This window comes from Poecilia mexicana, unplaced genomic scaffold (assembly GCF_051168715.1).
Source record: "Poecilia mexicana isolate PSO_F unplaced genomic scaffold, ASM5116871v1 scaffold_18, whole genome shotgun sequence".
In the NCBI taxonomy this organism is placed as follows: Eukaryota; Metazoa; Chordata; class Actinopteri; order Cyprinodontiformes; family Poeciliidae; genus Poecilia; species Poecilia mexicana.
In genome coordinates this window covers 2,965,036-2,985,576 of record NW_028263387.1, presented here as the reverse complement: position 1 = coordinate 2,985,576, position 20,541 = coordinate 2,965,036, and the positions used below count along the sequence as shown (strand labels likewise).

The following is a 20,541-nucleotide window of genomic DNA, read 5'->3' as shown; positions in this document are numbered from 1 at the left end:
ATTCTGCAGTTATTATCTTACTTGCAGAAGAGAACTCCCCTCGGTCAGACTAAGATTTATTTTTTTAAGTCATAATATTTTGAGAATAAATAAAGACGAAATACCACTATAAGACTTTTGTAAAACTACAAGAAAAAAATGGCTTTAATGAGGAAAAACGCTTAGATAGAGTTCTGAAATATTTGACGGGACCTGTTCGGGGAGCCCTCGTGGTTCTTGGAATTTGAAAGCTGTTTAACCGGCCTCTCACAGCGGCATGGGCCCGCCCAGAGTCAGCCGTGCCCACCCTGGATTTGAAGCAGAATAAGCCAAAGTCCCCCCAGCTGGATCACAGTCCTGCTACTGATAATACTTTAACGCTGATAAAAGATTAATTATTTCCTTCTTTGTAAGATGATACCAAAGTTGAAAACAGCTCAACATTCCTCATTTTATTTTTTTACAATAATTTTTTGTGTGACTTCATTTTCATATTACCATCTTATTCTTTCAACGTTACTGTACAATGTTTCTCCCATTTATTCTCATAATTATAATTTTTCTTAACCAGCCCTAAATTTTTCCACTGATAGTGTGTATAACATGTATAAGGCATATTTTATTCCTTGTTCATCTTTATTTATTTATTTATTTAGTCATTTGAACCCCATCTCCCTATTTATTCCCCCTTTGAAACTTCATTATTTTCCAATATTTTGTGATGAATATTGTGACATACTGAGTTAGCTTCATAGCTGCCAGTACCCACATTGCAGTCATTTTGGTTAGAAAATACAACAGATGCTTTGCTTTAATGATAAAAAACTTTATCTTAATTAATACTGAGAACTGTTAATACAAAATGTAGAGCTCCAGAGCTCAGCTTTACTGCAATGTGTTTTCTTTGTTTGCCAGTGCCCTGCAGGCTGAAAATATGTAATGTCTTTAAGTTATTTCAATTTCTTCAGCTCCAAAAAAGAAACCTACATCAAGTGTCTTATTTAAGTGTTGATATCGTCATGTCCATTATAGATTTATGGAGCATTTGTGGATCTTGTATGCATTTGTGGCATTTGTGGATCTCATCCTGTGCATTTGTGAATCTTTTGCATTTGTGAATCTTAGTCTGTGCATTTGTGAATTATGAGACAGTTATAGCTCCATATAGATTAGCTTATCATTGACTTTTTGTAGAAAGTCTATGACTCCCAGGCTGTGTTTGTGGTCCTCAGGTTTAAATCAGGCCTCTGGCCCAGTGGGCCAGTTTTCCACTGGTAGTTCATCAGAGTGGGGCCAAAACATAAGTGGGTTCGTGTGATAATAAAACTACTCAAGTCTTTAAAACGCCATAGCTGTCAAAGTGTTCTGAGCTTTATATTACAGTTATTTACATGGAAATTTATGAAATAATTAACTATATATTATAAAAAAGAGTGAAAACATTAAAATGTCATAGAATTTTTAAGTGAACTTTCCAACCACATCAGATAGATGAATCTATCCAGACACACTCAGCAACATGTATACATGTTGCTGCTTGGTTATGCATGAAACAGCAAACTGGTCGGATATAATCCAGAACTGTGATGGAGAGCTCAACGTTCAATTTATATTTCTTGTGGTACATAAGAGCATGATTTAGTAAACTTTTATTGCACCTCAATTAAAAGCATCCCAACCTATGGCCAGGCTGCATGCTCTGATTGCTGCACATCAGGTGGTGTCTGTGTGACGTAGTGTCAGCTATGGCTGACCTAAAACATCAGCAAAGACAAACTACACCAGGGTCATCATCTGTTCAACCCAGAGGCGCCGCCAGAAATCTTGGCCCCTGTGACAAAAAATTAGATTGGGCCCCTCTGCGCAGCTGCTGTTACAATTTCTTGAGTCTATTTGACCCACAAAAAGCATCTCAGTTTTAAAGGCTTGCAACTGCCTTGCTTTCTTTGGTCCAATACTGATACTAGGTCAATATTCACTGCTCATGAATTTTACATGTAACAGTTCACATACAGTATGCAAGTAGGTTGCTTACATTTTTCTATTACTGAAATGTCTCTCCCCACAAGCAACAGTCAAAAAACGTGCAAAATATACAAAGCAATCCAGACTTCTCAAAAAATGCTATGTAGTTGCATTTTATTCAAGCTGCAGTATGAATTTAATAAAAAATATGTTTTCTCCACATTTGTTAAAGCTGTCACGATGTCGTGACAGTTTGTTATGAGACAGATAATCTGTGAAAACAATCTATCCCCTCCATCTCCTCCATGTAGAGGGCGCAATAGCGTCAGTGCTCTCAATGTTCTGCCAACCGCCATAAAAAGAAGTAGGCTATTTCAATGCAGAGAGATCCTGAGATGAGGCTCTGCAACCAAAAGCAATCCTCTCTACCTTTTCATCAGACTCTGTCCTTCAGGATGTCAGGGCTTGATGTCAGGCATGAAGAACAGAAACGATCTCCAGATATGTAGAGTGGAAGAGATGGAATCGCCTGCCTGCAGTCCTGATGTTAATCACTCTGAACACTGGTGTCAGTTTGCACATGCCAAAATGAACAGCACAAGCACATTGACTGATATGAGTAAGTCAAACACTTGTTGAGGTGTGGTATGCCAAGTTAATGACCAGGAGGAGGTAGCAGGTCGTTGTGGTTGTGTGTGGTTTCCCAACCACTGCTGATACTCCTCTTTGTTAAGTGAATAAATTGTTACCACAATTTTCACTGAATATCAATCATCCAATCCAATAAACAACAAAAATACAAATCAACAAACAAATGAGCTACATGGGCCTAGCAGAGAAAACCCTATCCACAATCCATTTTCCTTTCAAATGTGGCACAATTTAAAGGGACATGAACAAGCTAAGAGGATAGGATTCATTACCAAGAAGCATTGTTACAACAAAGACATGACGGACCAGGAGTTAGACTTACTCCTCACGCCTCTCGTTGCTCCTTCATGCACCTCCGTGTAATCACTCTTGAATACTCAAATGCATTGAGTCTTTAATTTGACAGCAATGTCTCATTCTAGGAGACATTGCTGTCTCCTAGAATGAGACAACCCTAACCCTAACCCTAACCCTATTTACCCTGTTCAACAGGAAGAAACCACCAACTGAATTATGGCTCAATGCCAAGCTGCATTGGCCAACGGCAGTCGAGCATTTTTGGCCATGCTGGATAGTGGAACTTTAAATCAATCAATTACTGGATCAGACCTCTTGTTTAAAGAGATTTCAAGTGAGACAAACACTAATATGTGAAGGTACATTGGTAATTCCAAATACAGTCATGTTCCATTCATCAACAGGCTTTGGGACATTTGCTTTGATCTCATCTGACACTGTTAACAATCACATGCTATCATTCTAAGAACATACACAAGAGGACAAACATTCACAGACATGGGGTCTCATTCATAAGACATTGTGTAGGAACTATACAAAAAGTGCACCTATGCCTAAAAGTCATGGCAGATGCCAAAAATGATCCAGATTTATAAAACCATGCACATGCACACCGGAAATCAATTTCCCCTTTATGAAGCCCAGCTACACCTCAACATTTGGGTACAAGGTAACCACATATTAACACATAAAATGTGAGAAGGTGTGAGGCAGTCAGACTGAACAAGTAAATACAGTGACACTGGTGCATAATTTGGCATGGCTGGGAGACCTTGGTAAGGGGAACACCAGGAAGGAAATTCTAATTTTTCAGACCTGATGTACAAATGGACTATACAGTTGAGCGCTCACACCTGTGATTACCAAAACTGAGATGTTTTTACTTCTTGTGTCACTCACCAGAATATTTCTGTCTCTGTGAAATTGTGTCTCTTTGCCTTTGCGTTTGGCTGTACATACAAATTTAGCATAGATCCTACACAATGCTTCCTCACTGATTCAATAGGAGACAGTACCTGTCTGTTAGCTTTCTGGAGAAGTCATCCACTGACTAAATGTTGTTACATCTGAGAAGCAGTTCAATACAAGAACAAACAAACAAAATAATGACCATTTCAGATTTTTAAGTCATATTTAATATTTTTTAAGACCTACAGTGCTTTACAGAAAATACTCCTCAGAGAGCATTTGACTTTTTGTGTCTAGTAAAACTTGTGTAAAACTTTATAATATCTCATTCACTTTCAAATACAAACAGTGCTTATGACAGTAAATTTACCAAATCTTTGTTCAAACCAGGTGAAGTTTGAGTTCAAACTTACTTGCGTCAACATGATGGTCTGAGGATTTAGGATGTTCTCTCAGTCAGCTCACTTTCATGGCTTCATCTCTTCTGTTTCAGGGTTGTTGTTTATGGAACCTGGAAAACTAGGCACAATGCTGCCACCTGGAGGACAGAGGTGAACTAACATGTATATAAGTTGATGTTGAAGTGACAAATGAAAGAACTAGAAAACAGCTGATCCGAGGTAGGAGATGAAGCTGCTGGTGATGTAGTCAGAAGCTGGAGGAGATGTCCTGGAGGTGGTGGGGTAGGGCCGCTGAAAGAAAAAAAAACATAAAGTGAGGGAAGAACTCTTAGCAGTGACAGGGGAACAGAGGATGGAATTATTTTGACAGTTTAAGAGAATGGGTTAAACTGCAGACTATGATCAATGATCAAAGTTCAACTCCAGCTACCTCAACTGGACAGGAAGTCACACATACCAAACCCAAAACAGAGCAGAGAAATGGTCCTGAAACAGGAGACTAAGAGAAAGAAATAGAGCCATCTATGCTCACAGCTGCTACCCTGAACGTGTTTTTCAACTTAAAGTAAGCTGCAAAATCAGTAGAAAACTTATTGAGGCAAAAGGAAAACATCCAAAAGCTTCACAGGTTAAGAATTATGCGCACAGATTCCAGTCTTATACATTTTGTCCTTGTTTATCAGATAGTGTAGTCGTTAGCTGAGCTATTCTGCCTTGTATCTATAAACAGACATTAACAGACAACATTATAACTCCTGTAATTATTTTTATGAGAACAAATCTTTCAAAAATTCTCAGACATTTTGATTTATAAGGAGGCAACATTTATTCATAACAAAACATTCTGATTTACGATCCCAGATTTACATACCATGGATCGTTTCACACGCATCTATCGACAAGGTTTACAACGTTTTACAAGGTTACAAAACCGTCTGAATCCATAGTCTGATTTACAGAAACAAAATATGCATAAGTGGAATTTGTGCCCATAAAATATCAATAACAGATTTTCACAAAGAAGCTCCTTTAGATAGGAAGCTAAAGGAGCATCTGGTGAAAACTTGCAGGTCTGTGGTTGTTTAAACTGAACTCCACTCCACAGAACCACACAGAACATTACAGTTTAAATCCTGGAAGTGATGTGTGTAATCCTTACTGATTTAAAACAATACGAGAGAGAAACACCAGTAAGGTAAGGTCTTTATACAGTGTAGGTAAACATGTGGTATCAACTGCAAAATATAATAGTTACTCTGTGCTCCACTGCTTTAATGAGGGAAGTAAAACAAAGGTACAGAAGGAAACTAATTAATTGTGCTCATTAAAAGTGGACGGTGATAATACAAAGCACAGCTCAGCATGGACAGGAACAGGTTCTGCCTCCAGATTTAGAAGTAAAGCCGCTAATCACCTAGCTAAGGAGGTTAAGAAGCACAGCACCAGCTGCCCCACCCCCACGGCACTCATTCCTCCATATGGACAAATTCAAAACAAAGCCTTCAGTCTGCTCACACGTTTCAATACAAGGTTCTGGAATGTTGTTCTGAAACTTGTTGATCCAAAATAAAGGTGCACCTCAGAGAATACAGATAGAAAAGCTGCACACACAAGAACTGATCTAATATTTGTCTTTTTCACACAAACTATAAATTTGAAAATCAGACCATAAATTCCTCCTGAAGAGGAGGTTGAATGTGAAAAAACTGGAACAACTTCCACTGTGCTTTCCAGTCCAGACCAGTTTAACATAGTGGCCCTTCACAGGAACCAGCTCAGAACCAGAAGATCAACACTTAGCAAGATAAGTTCACTAATTAGATCCTGATCTGCTTCTGACCGAGTAGATTTCAAACTGAGGAGGAAGCCGCCCGCCGGGACCTGTAACTTCCTGTATTAGAAGTCATTTAGCAGCTGGAAAAGCTCCAAGCTGATTTCTATGATGCTAACAGAAAAACAGAAGCACAAAGTGAAATGAATCAAAGCAAAATGTGCAATGATGAGTAGATTACCACTGTGAAGCAATGACTGCTTTGTTCTGATCAAATAAATGTTAACCATTTGAAGCCGAACTTTGGATGCTCCACATAACTAAAGCTTCTGCACTCCAGTTGAAACAGGTCACATCTGCACTGCTGCAACAAAACCTGGATATTAACTGAATCCACAGTTTTCCACCATAAGATTACCTTTGAAACTTTAAAGGAAACAGGCTATTAAAGTGGTGCTGCTGCTTTTTGACTGTTAGAAATACAATTTTTCTTGTTTTTAGTGGAATCCTGTAGATCAGGGGTGCCCAAGTCCAGTCCTCGAGAGCTACCATCTGCAAGTTTTAGAAGTATCCTTACTCCAACAGACCAGGATCAGCTCTACAGAGGCCTGATAACAAGCCATTCATTTGATTCAGGTGTGTTGAAGCAGGGATGCATCTGAAAGTTGAAGGATGGCAGCTCTGGAGGACTGGACTTGGGCACCGCTGCTGTAGATTTTGTGTGAAAAGTAATAACAAAAAAAAGGCAAAAAATCAAAAGCTCACAGAATTAGTGAGTAAAATTTCCCACGTCATCTACCTTTATTTTACTGTGTACACCTTAAACTTTATTTTACTAGATTCAATTTTACTGTTCTTTTTCTGCTCTGATATAATAATAATAATAATAATAATAATAATAATAATAATAATAATAATAATATGTGAACGAAGAAGCCCTTATAAATAAATGTGTCAAGGAGCTAATTTTTTTATCCACTTCTTGAAACGCGTGTACTCAAAAATAACGGACCGGTCAGATACCGGATGCTGTGTCACCTGGACCAGAATAAACCTGGAAACAAAGCTTTTAATTTCATCTTATCAACGATTAACTATTATTTATCATGAACTGTTATTTACTTATCACTACGCTCCTTAACTTAGTTTCACCTTCACATTTGATGCTGTGGTGTGTTTTGTAGTCTGGATTAATAAAAATAAACAAGACAAATTTACTATGACACAATAAATGTGTTGCTAATTAGCTAGCATGGACTCACCTTCAGCCAGCAGCAGTCCGCAGGCAGACGTGGAAGTTCCCGTTTGAGCTGAGCTCCTGCTGGAGCTGCAGCTCCCCCGTCTCACCCTCCATACGGCTTCTTCAAAACGCGCCTAGACCTGCTTGTGTGTGTTTGTTCAGTGGCTGTCAGCAGAGGGCAGCATAAGGAGCAACACTCTTCATTCATTGACGGTCCCAGTTCTCAGGTAGCTTAGATAAACAAGGATTTCCAACGTTTCATTTATAGCTGACACGTGAAGTACATTATTGAAAATGAGGTTCATGTAACTGTTTGCTTAGTGGCTCCATTAACCGAACCTCAATCATAATTTAGACTGGGAACAGTGTTCCCCTCCACGCTGCCTTAACCCAGACCCAACGCTGACATTCACCTCTCCACTGGCTGTAGATTTGTACTGTTTTCTTCACACACTCATCTTTTAGCGTTTTATTGCACCTGCACCAAACTTCCAGCATCTTCTTATTCAGTATTTGTTTTAAACATCACCTTCATCCTCCAGCCCAGGACTGTTGGTCTTTACATTATTTGCTTCACCTCGGCTGCTTGTAATAGTTTGTCAGTTTTTTTTTTTTAAATCCTTTAAATAATTAATAGATGTGACTGATTTTATTAAATTTAATTTAAAATATCTTTTGTACTGATAATTTATGGTTGTGATAGAATCATACATGTGCCAAGGAGCAACATGTTCTTTCCAGCCATTTTTGCATCTCTCATGACATTTATCAGAAAATTTTGATCAAGTTCTAGAAGTGTTTACAGGAGAATACAAAACCATCTGGAAAGTTGACTTTATGTTTTTAGATCTGGTCAGGTATTATTTTTACTGGAATCAAAACATAAAAAGAGAAAAAATATATATGATGTGTTCAAAGTTTTATTACAAAACATTAATAATAACTTTACATGCTCATGTACATAATGTATCCGAGATGAAATTTAATATTTTAATCTTTAAAGAAACGCAAACAAAAGAAACAATCAGCAGTAATCCCAGTCAATCCTCTTGACAAATCCATATTAGTGATGGACATTAAAGCAGCAAACCTGTAGTGTTGCCAGTTAGGCGAAAACTATTGTTTTAAATATTATGGAAAAGAGAAACGTATTGGTTCATGCTGACAGTGATGGTGAAAAATCTCTCTCAGGTCTTCGTCAAGAAGTCATGGTGTGAAGTTGATCTGCTTTGCTTTACTGTGGAGAAGACAGAGACAGAGTTCAGACATCGTGCTGCATCACCTTCAGGCAGAGAACAAAGGACTTCCAAATATATATATATAGATAGATAGATATATATATATATATATATCTATATATATATATATATATATATATATATATATATATATATATATATATATATATATATATATATATATATAGATATATATATATATAGATATATATATATATATAGATATATATATATAGATATATAGATAGATATAGATAGATATAGATATATACACACACACACACAAAACTGGACTTTATGGTCTTACATCCTCATCCTTATCAGAGCAGGTTCCACAGATACAGCCAAACAGTCCATTGATCATCTGGAAGGCACAGAGGATGACCTCCAGGGCGGCGGCCACCAGCAGGGTGGAGAACAACCCCAAGTTGAATTCAACCACATTGTCTGGTACCAAACAAGTTTTCCAATTGTCCTTGTTACCCAGATAATTTCCTTCACTAAAAGGAAGAAAACAGGGTTGCATTATGACAAAAGAGGAAAATAGCAAATATTTGAAATATAATTATTAAATGAACCCTCCTCTCAGTAGTTTCAGGTAAAACTACATACCTGTCCAAAAAAGGTCTTCCCCATATATTAGTGCCATTTTCTGCCATATATTGACAAACTGGCCCATTTTGAAGACCCACAGCTGCAACGGCCAAACTGTAAATGGCTCCCACCACACCAATCGCAGCAAACCCAATGGACAGGAACATCTACACACAGAACACAAGGCAAGGTTAGATTATGACTCTACAGTCATAAAACTAAAGGCAAGGCACACAGCACAAAGATCAGTCCTAACAGTAAAGTGTTCATTCTAGATCTGCTGTCAGTACAAATGATGACAATGTAGTCATTCAGACGTTAGCGTAGCTTTGGACTGATGGAACCCACAGAAGCCCAGATGAGTACAGGACCAGCCAGCTGGGATTGAAATGAGTCAGTCATTTAAAACTCCACACTAGGAGCCATCCAAGCATTTATTTCATCTTAATGAAGTCAAATTAACGGATAAATCCACTCCACTGGTTGCCTAGCTTAATACAGCCTGTGTGTTTCAAACTGCTGAAAGGCTTCCCTTCAGGTATTAGGCTACTTCTCTGGATTGGACCAGTTCCAGTACAGGTTGTAATTGCTAATGCATTCAGTGCCACAATAATTTGTGGCAATGAATCATCTTTGAACTGCATTTGTTTGTTATAACAAGTATCCTGAAGACGTGATGCTTATAAAAGGACACCAGATAAATTTCTTTGGCAGCTAATTTCTTCTTCATCCTGGATATTTTGAGGTTCTGGTTAAAAATGGTTAACTTATTTTACTGAACCAGATATCTAAACTTTAGCATTTTTACCAGTTAGTACAAAAACAATATGCATAATTGTATTGCGATACAAATCCTTTGATTAACTTTTCATGCTCCAATCACAACAAACATTTTTAACATGGCTTTTAAATTTCATTTGACAAAATGACTTATGGGCAACATTTTGATGGTAAAGAGTAAAAGATGCTGGCGCCATCCCTTTTGGGCTGATCGACCTCAACTGGTAGGTTCAGAAGAGTTAAGCTCTTTGATATCAGTGGTTTGACTAAAGGAAGTTAAAACTATTTAACATTTAATAGTTCATTCGCAGATTGAACCATCAGATCCTGATGACCCAAGCATCAAATTTTTGCCCTGAATGAAAAAGTTAAACCATGTGACTCAGACCACTCCTTAACAAGCATCAACCTGGACTTGCTTATATAACAGATTTATGGTATTAATAGTTAATCTTAGGTCAACGCTTCCTGCTTTCCAACCATGCAGCCTGGCCCTTATCACTGCTGATCAACTGAGTGTCTGTCAGACATAATTAATTAGTGCCAAAGGTACGACTCACCCCACAGCGGTTGGCACAGCAGTTCTGTGCACTTGTCAGATGAATGTGAATGGCAGGAATAAGGACCTTTGAGATGAAAAAAGACAAGACAGCACAGGGGGAGAAACATCAGAGTTATGTGATGTCTACCTGTCCAAACACTGAACTGTGAAAAATTCACATTGTAATGAAAAAAATAGAGAAATAACTATAGAAAACTGAAGGGAACCTGGACAAACGTTAAAATATTAAGCATTCATTTTCAGTTTGAAGATATTTTTGTTAGTGCAGCTCTGCAAATCTGTCTTTTATCAAAGTACTGTTACCAGCAGTTACCGTGTGTCTTTAAATTACACCATAAAGTAGTTTTATTGCTGTCAATTAGATTACTGCCAGTTTTTTGACTAGCTGGATTTTGCTTGATAATCCTCTCAAGCCAATAAAAACAATCAGTAAAAAAGACAGTCAAATCTTTAAATCCCTTTGTTAACAATAAAACGATCAATTATTTGAAAAGAAATCTGTGACGTGGTCTCAAGAGACTGTAAGCTGAGCAAGTCAAAAATAGAATGAGCCAAGAATGTTCCCGATAATCAAGTTCTCCTTATTTGGCTTGTATCAAAGCATCAAAGCCTGATTCCTGTAGGCCTACCTGACTAAAGAAGCATTTTGTATGTTATGAAGGTAAACCACACTGCTCTGCCCGTCATTCCTTGGCTCAAATCTTAAAAACAAACGTTCCATCCATAACACAGCAGGTAATGTACTCACCATGATTCCTCCTCCAATAAGGCCTCCCATATATTTCACTTCATCTGTGAGCTTTGGCTCACTTTTGCTGTCTGCACTTGCATACTCAGTACTAAAGTCAGGGAAGAAGAGCATGATGTTGCAGATGACCGACACCAGAGCCAGGACATAGAGAGGGATGGCAATAAACTTGGAGCATGCCCCTGTGCACATTTTGCCTGATGGATGGAAAAATTGTCCTTAAGCAAAAGAAATCAGTTGCTTTGTATAGATCCGGTTGATCAAATACTTAAATTCCAAACCGCTTCAGTGATCAGTCAGTGATCAGATGCAACTGGTGGAAACTGATGAGATGCTTAAATATGTTACTAAGGGTGGAGCAGTTAAAGGTGGAGCAACAGGTGATAAGGAAATACAAGTTAATTATCATCTGAATTATGACCTAATCTGTAATTTGTCTGATTGTGTGGGTGGAAATAAGTTTCCATTAAAAATATGGCATATTAGGTATAATAATTCAGCTTCTTAGAGTCACATAGAATAAAATAAATAAATAAAACACTGCAAGCTGTCCATGTTTTAGAAGCTGTTAATTAATAATACACTTTGAATATCAATGCTTCATTCCTTGGTGGTGGTTATTGTGAGTTATGGATGTCCAATAATTTTGACAGGTTTTGATGTTTAATATTTTTAGTTATGCGGTTTGTGCTGTGGTCAGTGGTGATCTCAGAATGACTGAGTCAGAGCTATATGCCACTATCTGTCATCAGAATGACAGAAAACTGATAAAGACCAACCCTGTCCTATCCTATAAGTGCCGATGACTGTGTTTATTTATCTTATCAATTGATGGACTTTATCCACACATTGTACAACATTGTAATCCCTTAATAGATAAAAAAATAACGCCTAAGCATACATCAGAAGCTTTCACTGAGGTATGCTGCCATTTTTATTGTGATGTAGAAACACTGCACCTCCATCACATTTTCCACTGAAACTTGGTTTTTAATATTGGTGGTTATCATTTTGTCTAGTTTAGGGAATGAAAACCAGAATCCCCTCCAGATCACTGGTCCACTGGTGATGTCATGTTTTGGGCAGTTAGTACCCAAATTAAAATGTCAGAAATGTTTTACAACCCTTGGTATGCTGAGTATGTAATGATGACCTTCTCAGGTCATGTACATTATGTAACACAGAACATTGACTGTCTGACCCAAAGCAATGCAGTGGAACATAGAAAGCATGGCAGTGGTGCATTAGAAAGCTACTTTGTTTTATTTTCTTTCAGGTAGTTATGTTGGCCATCTTAATGTGGTGAGGGATTGTTATCTGGAGCGTTATCTCCTGGTAGAGTGTGACATGGCAGTTTCAGGGTGGAGGTCAGACTAAGAGCAGTTTGGCGAAATGGCTGATCACAAGAAACGGCGAATCTTTCCCCAGATCAGGTAGACTGGAGCAGCGTGTGGACCCAGGCTTAGGGGAAGGGTGCTTGTCAGCAAGCACCTGTAGCGTGTTTCCACCCAAAGAAATTTTGGTTCAATTTGTCATCCTTTGAACATTGGTGATTTGTTAAGAGCCAACTCCCATGTCCATCAGTTTTGGCCATCAAGGATGGATCATCAACAGGGTATTTATATGTATAGTTGGCCAGCATCTATAATAAAACGTACCACATGTATAGCAGCTCATTACAACTCACTACACCAGCAGCTGATAGGTAATTAAATGTGAGATTTTGTAAATCGCACAAACTTGTTTTAAAGCTTTTATGCAGAAACATACTGATATATATTCATGAAGGAAGGTTCTAGAAATATTTTCCTTTAAACCCAGTAAAGCATGGCCTTCATAAACAAACAATGTTGTGTGGAGGGTTTAGATAGAGCTCCACCTCTGATTCAGTTCTTTCCATTTGACACCTATGAGTTTATGTAACACAGTGATGTGTTTCAAGGGTGAGCCAAGCTGTTTATTGACACTTAAGTCATGATTTTCCACTGGTAATACGTCTCTGACGGCATTAAGACACATTGATCCAGACACACCCACAACTTGGTGCAGTGACAGACATGCTAACACATACATAAAGAAATATTCTATCACTTCATCAGTACTTCATTTGAATTCAGAATATGGTTACACTATATCTGAGACTAAATGTAGTATATTAAAGAAGGAATATGAAGTAACATTCTGAGTTAGATGAAAGAGCAGAGAGTTACTGGCCAGAAGAAGCTGAACCTTCAGCTCCACCAATCATAGTGGTGGGAATATTTGTTGTCCTGCTCACTTCAGAGGTTTGTTCACTTTGATGAAGGTGACTGATTTGTGAATTCTTTGGTAGTTTACATTAAAAGAAAACAGCACAAAATATAAACAAAGAAATAAGAAAAAATATTTCAAATTTCACATTTGATTTAATGTTTTAAAATTTTAATTTTAATTTATTAACATAACTATTTGGGTACTTAGGTCATACGGATAACAATAAAATATATACTAGTACATCTAAAAAATATAGAATGTTGCATAAAAGCGCATTTTTTGTTGTCAGTCGTCTCAGAAAGTGAAACTTGTATATAATATGGAGTCATAATAACACATACTGATATATCTCAAGACTTTGTTTCTTATAATTTTGATCATCATCAGCAGGAGCCTGCTGATGACCCACAGATTTAAAAGCTGCAGGACATGACCATGCATACGTATTACATTATATGTAATAATTGTTGACACTTTTGGCTTTCTAAGAGTCATTTTTAAAGTTGGTTTCTAAATGTTTTATGTTAAGCTAAATGCTCTTTGGCACTGGATCAACAGCAGCCTAGGCATGAGTTCCCTGATTATGCTTCCATGTTAGGTTTTAAGCCTTAATGGAAAATGATTGACGAGTCCTGATAAGATCTCTGACTTCAGAATTAAAACTCTAATTTTATTTAGCCACAAAGAAACACAGTGGTGCATCAACTAAGAATTTTTGGAAGCATGACATTGATATTTTAACCAATGAATCCCGGATCATTTTGCCATTCATTCAGGCCTATAGCTTACCATGTCATGTTTACCAACTGTCAAAGTTCACAGAATTGCAGCAATTCTTCAAAAGGTTGATGGAAATAATGTTTATTTTCAGGCAGCACATATGAAGAATTTTTCAAAGAAGGAATTTAAAACATCAAACTTTGAAAATTGCATACTTTAAACAGTCACAAATATAAAGTGTTTATGAACACTCGTGTGTGTTCCTCGTGTGTGAAAATGTGCTATTCAGTAGGATTACTCAGTGTAAACTTTGACTGAATTAACTCAATAAAGCTCAGGCAGTGTGATAATAATACACGAGACTCCTAGATAAGTTGTAAATAAGACAAGCGATATCAGCATATCATTTCGAAGTAATCATGTTTTAAGAACTCTGAAAGGAAGTCCATGTCCAGGTATAATGACATCAGCAGTATTCAGAGCCTTCTGTCGATTGACTTCCTGCACTGCACTGTTCAGACTCAGATCCTTCCAGCTGTTGTCATCGGACCAGCACTCAAACAAGTCTCCTGCAACAAGGACAGTTCCAACAGATGTTCCCTCCACCTGGACGCTGATGTCTTGTCCTGAGTGGCCTGGGGTGGGAACCACATACACCTGTGATGGAGGAAGACTGGATGAACTGAATTTACCAGACTTCATAGAGATGGTTCACACATGATTTTCTTTTAATCAATAATATTTTGATTATTGTTCTGATTCATGAGGATTTCACTGTGATGCTAAAAAGTAAAAAGGGGTGGAAATAATCAGGAACAATGGATGACTATGGAAAAAGCAGAACTCCCACTTGATCTCACGAGACATTATTTTGGGGATATACCATGTGGCCCTTAGGTCCAATTATTTTATTATCCATTACAAATTTTGTTCAAGGAAAACTAATACCTGGAACACCTCCTGGAGATTGGTTATTCTGCTTTTTATTTTTTTGAAACATTGGTTTGGGAGAAGTTAACAATGAAATTCAAGAATGGCATTCCATCTATCCTAACTGTGCTGTGTTTATGTTTCTGAGGAGTTTCATTTCCCTTCTCCGGGTCTACAGCCATTTTACTGAGAGGTCAGCGTGACTACAGCTTTCTCTGTGAGGGGCCTTAAGCAATGCAGCGCTGTCTGTCCCTAACACGAAGTTTGGCTTGGCCAATCAGCTGGATGAAAGAAGGTTTCCACAAACATCAGTTGTCTAGAAATAAACTTTGTGATTCTGCTTGTCATTTTTGCAGCCAGCTTGCAAAATCTACTGATTATGTCATGATCGCTGTTTTTGTGTATTTATATTAAGGTTTTTCTGTGTTCAGTTTCTGTCCTGAGTCTCTGTTGTTTCTGCGCCTTCCCCGTTGATTGATCCCAGGTGTGTCTCATTCCTTGATTACCCTCCCAGTGTATTTAGTCCCACCTGTTGTCTTTGTCTCTTGGGTCCGTCGTTTGCACGTCTGTCTTACGTACGTCTTTGTCAGCGTCAGTCAGTTAGCCATCACAGTAGAACTGGTTAAGTCCTGTGTCGGCGTCAGCTCTGGTTTTCAGTCTTCAGTGTATCAGTGCTACCGGTGATTAGCTGCGTGCTTACTTTCTGCCGTGCCGCCTGTATTGGACTGTTGAGCTTCCGTCATTAAATATCACCATTTTCATCATAACCTGGGAGTCAACGTCTCTCCTCACCACCACCTCAACCCCATTTATGACAGATTATTTCCTTAGACAGAAATTGTTTTAAAAAAATGATAAATTGAACTTAACTGCATGGTTTGATAATTAAGATGAACTGGATGTATAATTGGATTGAATTGTTTTGTTTGTTTGGTTGTTTTTTTTTTTTTTTTACATATATTGTGAATTGCTGCTGAATTGAATTTATCTGACTGTAGAAACGGAGCAGATAGTCCAACTGATCTAACATCAGCTCTGTTACTAAATCAAACTCACAAAAAAACGTTTTATACAATGATAATTCTAACATTTAAATCAAATTGTTACATTATTTTAGCAAAAATAGAATAATTGTGGAATTTATATTTTGTTTTAAATAAAATTTGGGGATCTGAGACTCTATCCAGAACTAAGCCTGCCTATTTCCAGTTGTTGGAAAACCAAGGAGTTTGCCATCTGTGGTGTAAGAACTATTAGCATTACAAGCAAATAACGGTGGATTGTTGCGTATCTGCAGCCTTTTCACGAACACAAGTTGTACATAACTTTGTATTAGTGCAGTGTTTCTCAACCTTTTTAGGGCCAACGCCCCCCTAGCTTTTATCCAGGTCCCTCACTGCCCCCCACCAAAGAATTTGTAGGCTACTTTACACTGACTATTATTTTTATTATTACTATCACTATTGTAGATGTTTTGATTTTTATGCTTGTTTCTGTATTTATCATCAAAAATAATTTCCCAGAGAACAAAAAAGCCATGGGAATAGAAATTATTTTCACAGGTGTCTACAAAAAATGCAATAAATGGAGATTCAACTTAAAATCTGTAGGCCTAACAGCAGCCAATCAGAGTAGAAAAAATATTCTTGTTCTGTGCCATTTTCTATTTGTTAAATATTACACAAAATGACCAGATAAAAGATGTACAACATGCCAGTTTAAACTTTGATCTATTTGCAAAACGACTGAGCTCTGGAACATTAAAACATGGATAGAACCGTAACTACATTAATCATAACTCTTCTTCTCTTCAGTGTTTCTGTCGGTTTCTGGTGGTGCAGCTCTGTGCTGCCTTCAGGAGAATGAGACATCAGAGTATCATCCATAAAATTTCACCCACATGGCATTTATTGTGCAAACCAGAGCTTTAATTGGAAAAACAAAAGTTCCAGGTCTTTTTAATGCCATACAAATATGAGACAGAAACATGGATTATATCTTTATATAGACCTGTCTATTGATTTATAGATTAATAGTTTTACTGGACAGAAATTACAAAGATCAAATCTGGTTCTTAATCAAGTCCTAATGAGTCAAATTGAAAGTGTCATGGATTCATCAGCCTCATGACATTAACACTGACATGAAAAATAATATTGAAGAAATAAATATATCAAGTCTAATTAAAAACATAAATAAGTGATAAGTTATTTACTGTTATGGTCTGTAAGATATATTTATTCTCAGCATTAGATGTGGTCTCAACAAACCCATGGCATTTCAATAATATTTTTTACCTTTTATCTGGAAATAGTGTCTGTTTATTCTTGCCATACAGTCCTCTGTATTAATTATTGATCAAAAGGTCTTGCCATACCAGTTTATTCCTCTGTATTTACTTTATTTAAATGGGTTCATTTTTCAGAGGGATACAAAGTGAGGGTACAAAGTGATTTTAGTAATTACATGTTTATAAGAGCAATTTTCTGTTGTCCTTCCATGGAAGCGGGCAGCTTTCAAATGGAAATAAAACACTTTTTAATATAAGTTGCTGCTTTGACATGATCATAGAACTGCCAAAAAATATGTACAAAAATCCTCAATAAAACATAAAATATTTGACAATCAGACACCAGACAAAGTGAATCACAGCAACATCATCAGCCTGTGTAACGCTGAACTGATGCGGTGAAGCTAGCAGGAGAGGAGCTGCGCCAAGAAGCTACAAACACTGAAGAGAATGAGAGCTGCCATCGATACCGTTGCAGCCAAGCATGTTTTAGTGTTACACAATGCAGTTTTAGCAAGTTGCTCAAAGTCTAAACTGGTATTGTTGTGCATTTAAGGTGCAAAGTTTACCTTCGACCAAACGCCCCCCAAAGGAATCCCAGCGCCCCCCTTTTGTAAAACTTTCCGCCAGCGCCCCCAGCCGCCCCCCCCGAGGTACCGCCCACGTTGAGAACTGCTGTATTAGTGATTTAATTAGAGCCTTTAGAAGTGAAAATGGGCAGATTATTTCTGCAATAATCACATCCTCACTGTTGTGTTTTAAGGTGAAACTTGGTGGTATTCTGACTTCCAGGGTTGTTTTAGATAAGATTTCCGAGGTAAATAAAACGCACCACATGAATCTTTCCAAATAAGAAAATGTGGCCACTGAATGCCACAAAAAGATAAGCTTCAGTCATACATAGACTATTTTGGTGAAGTTTAAATAAAGTGCTGCAGGCGATGTGATCCTTACATGTTCATCCACAGTGTAGACCTGTCCTTCTGCCAGCTGGTTGGGGCGGTACGTGTCCCCCTCACTGATATCGTATCCCACTATAGTCAATGCAGAAGGGAAGAGATTCAGATTTCCAATGTGATCTGAATGTCCGTGAGTCCCCACCACCAGCTGTATATCCCCGGGCTCCAGGCCTCTTCGCTTTAATGAGTGGAGGAGGAATTCCCGGTCCCAGGGCCCCCCGGTATCCACCAGAATGTCCATGACTCCCCTTATGAGGGTAATAGTCCCGTCGGCTCTGAACGTCCCGTCAGTCTGAGGGACGCAGTAACCGACTTTAAGGACGGACACAGAGTACGGCTGGCCCGGGAAGTCCAGCTGAGTATCTGACAAACACACTCTCCGATACCGATCACACACTGCGGCCATCTGACCCTCACAAACAAACGACTTTCTGCAAAAACACACAAACTGCTGCTGCTGTCTGTGACAGGATGGACGCTGCTTCTTCTTCGTTACAAGGACTGATCTATGGGTGGAATGCTGCCCTCTTTCGGTCCAGATATGAAACTGAACGACAACTTCTGCAAACGTTTGAAGAGTAAAGGCATTGTTAGCCTTTTAGTGTCTTAGTGATATGGTTAACTCTAGCAAAATGTTCCGAAATAAGGATGCCTCATTTTGAAATATTTTTTGCTAATGTTAGCATTAGCTGGAAAACATTTCCAGTTAATGCTAACATATACGTTAACATTTAACTTCCAGCTAAGGTTGAAAGCTAATGTTAGAACCGTATGGGGCTTTTATTTTGTTTTTATAAACAGCTGCTGTTTGACGTAAACAAAGGACAAATTGTGGCATAATATGCCTAATGAATTAAAATGAGTTGAAAATGGCTCAAAATGTGTTGAAAGCAGAAACTGAGTCTCAGTCTGAATAGTATGCACAGCAGAGAATAAAAATGTAGGCTCTGCATGCTGCAAAAGGGAATTCTGGGGAATAAAGACAGAATTCTAAGAAAATAATATTGTTCTGCATAAGCCTAAAGATACACATTATTATTTTTATTTGACTAATTTCTGTGTGTTTATTTATCTTTGTTTTACTTTGTGGGTTGAAAGAGCTTTTAATAACATCAATAACGTCCATGTTTGTGGTTATTATTTTATATTATGATTGAAATCTCAACGTCTAATCAATGCTGACTCAATATATGCTGTGTGTCGCAGATACTCTCTTCCTCCTCTTTGAGCTCTGGATGAGAGCTTTTCCAGACAGCAAAATGTGGACAGGCAGAAACATTGGATCCATGTTTGAAGCCTGACATTTAAAAAGTGGTCAGTGACTTACATGTTGAGTCAACGTTAGGTTTTCAATCATAACTTATACTATATCAATGTTGAATCAACCATCATCTAACTTTGGATCTATGCGTATGTTTTGTATTGATTTTATATTGAATCAAAACTGAGGAATCATTATTGATTCATGTCAACATATATACTGTTGACAGAGATATGCTGCTGCTCATGCTGTTCAGAGCTGCAGGTGTGTGTTAGAGTCATGGTAGCAAACCAGCAAAAGGAAAAGAACTTTACACAGTCCCCCCCACACCCACAAGCTGACAGAGTGAGATGAGTAATGCTGTTAGATGCAGGTAATGTCAGAAAAATGATGACTAGCTAATGCCAATATATCACATTAAGCTTGTTCACAAGTTTAGTCTACTAATTTTATTATCTATGTTCAAACATAGATGTTTGAACATCTATGTTTGATAAATGTAATGTCAATAAATGTCAATAAATGTAACCAGATAGTACTGGTTACATTTATTGAGTAACTGTTTGGGGGAAAACTGTCCTCTTTTATTTTACTTTAATTATATTATAATTGCTATTCTTACTTGAGGATATTGATTATGCATTTAAAGAAATAAACTTCAGAGACTGGAAACATTAGATTCTTAGATTTCTGCAACATATGAGCTAATGTTTATGTCACTGTTTATATCCTTATTATTTATTTATTTATGAATTAATAAACATGGATATATTATTTGAAAGGTTACATTAAGGTTTGTTTATGTATTTATATTAAAGTAAAAGCTTGTTTACTCTGCCCTCCATAAAATAAGCCAGGCTTGTTATAATAATATAAGTATAATTATATTCATTGGCTACAATTCAGTCTTTTTCTTTCTTTCTTTTTAAATTGTGACATTTCCATTAAAACAACTGTAATGTTGCATTTTCCTTTTCAGCCACACTATGGAAG

The 20,541-nt window shown here is 37.5% G+C and overlaps 2 protein-coding genes across 3 annotated transcripts; both read right to left on the bottom strand.

The window, feature by feature from the left end:
• Positions 1-4,400: 4,400 nt before the first annotated feature.
• Positions 4,401-11,327, bottom strand: tm4sf21b (transmembrane 4 L six family member 21b). The gene is made up of 5 exons (XM_088015973.1): positions 11,136-11,327; positions 10,386-10,451; positions 9,064-9,212; positions 8,759-8,951; positions 4,401-4,493 (listed from the first exon to the last, which is right to left on the bottom strand). The coding sequence occupies exons 1-5, from the start codon at positions 11,325-11,327 to the stop codon at positions 4,401-4,403; spliced, it is 693 nt and encodes a 230-aa protein (XP_087872099.1).
• Positions 11,328-14,233: 2,906 nt separating this feature from the next.
• mblac1 (metallo-beta-lactamase domain containing 1) lies at positions 14,234-18,789 on the bottom strand. 2 transcript variants are annotated; one of them, XM_014998136.2, is made up of 2 exons: positions 18,283-18,789; positions 14,234-14,765 (listed from the first exon to the last, which is right to left on the bottom strand). In XM_014998136.2, exons 1-2 carry the CDS (start codon positions 18,691-18,693, stop codon positions 14,526-14,528), a joined length of 651 nt encoding a protein of 216 aa, XP_014853622.1. In that variant the 5' UTR covers positions 18,694-18,789; the 3' UTR covers positions 14,234-14,525. The 2 variants fall into 2 exon arrangements, with proteins under 2 accessions (XP_014853622.1, XP_087872067.1); XM_088015941.1 differs by having other exon boundaries at positions 14,620-14,743.
• Between the last annotated feature and the right edge of the window lie 1,752 nt (positions 18,790-20,541).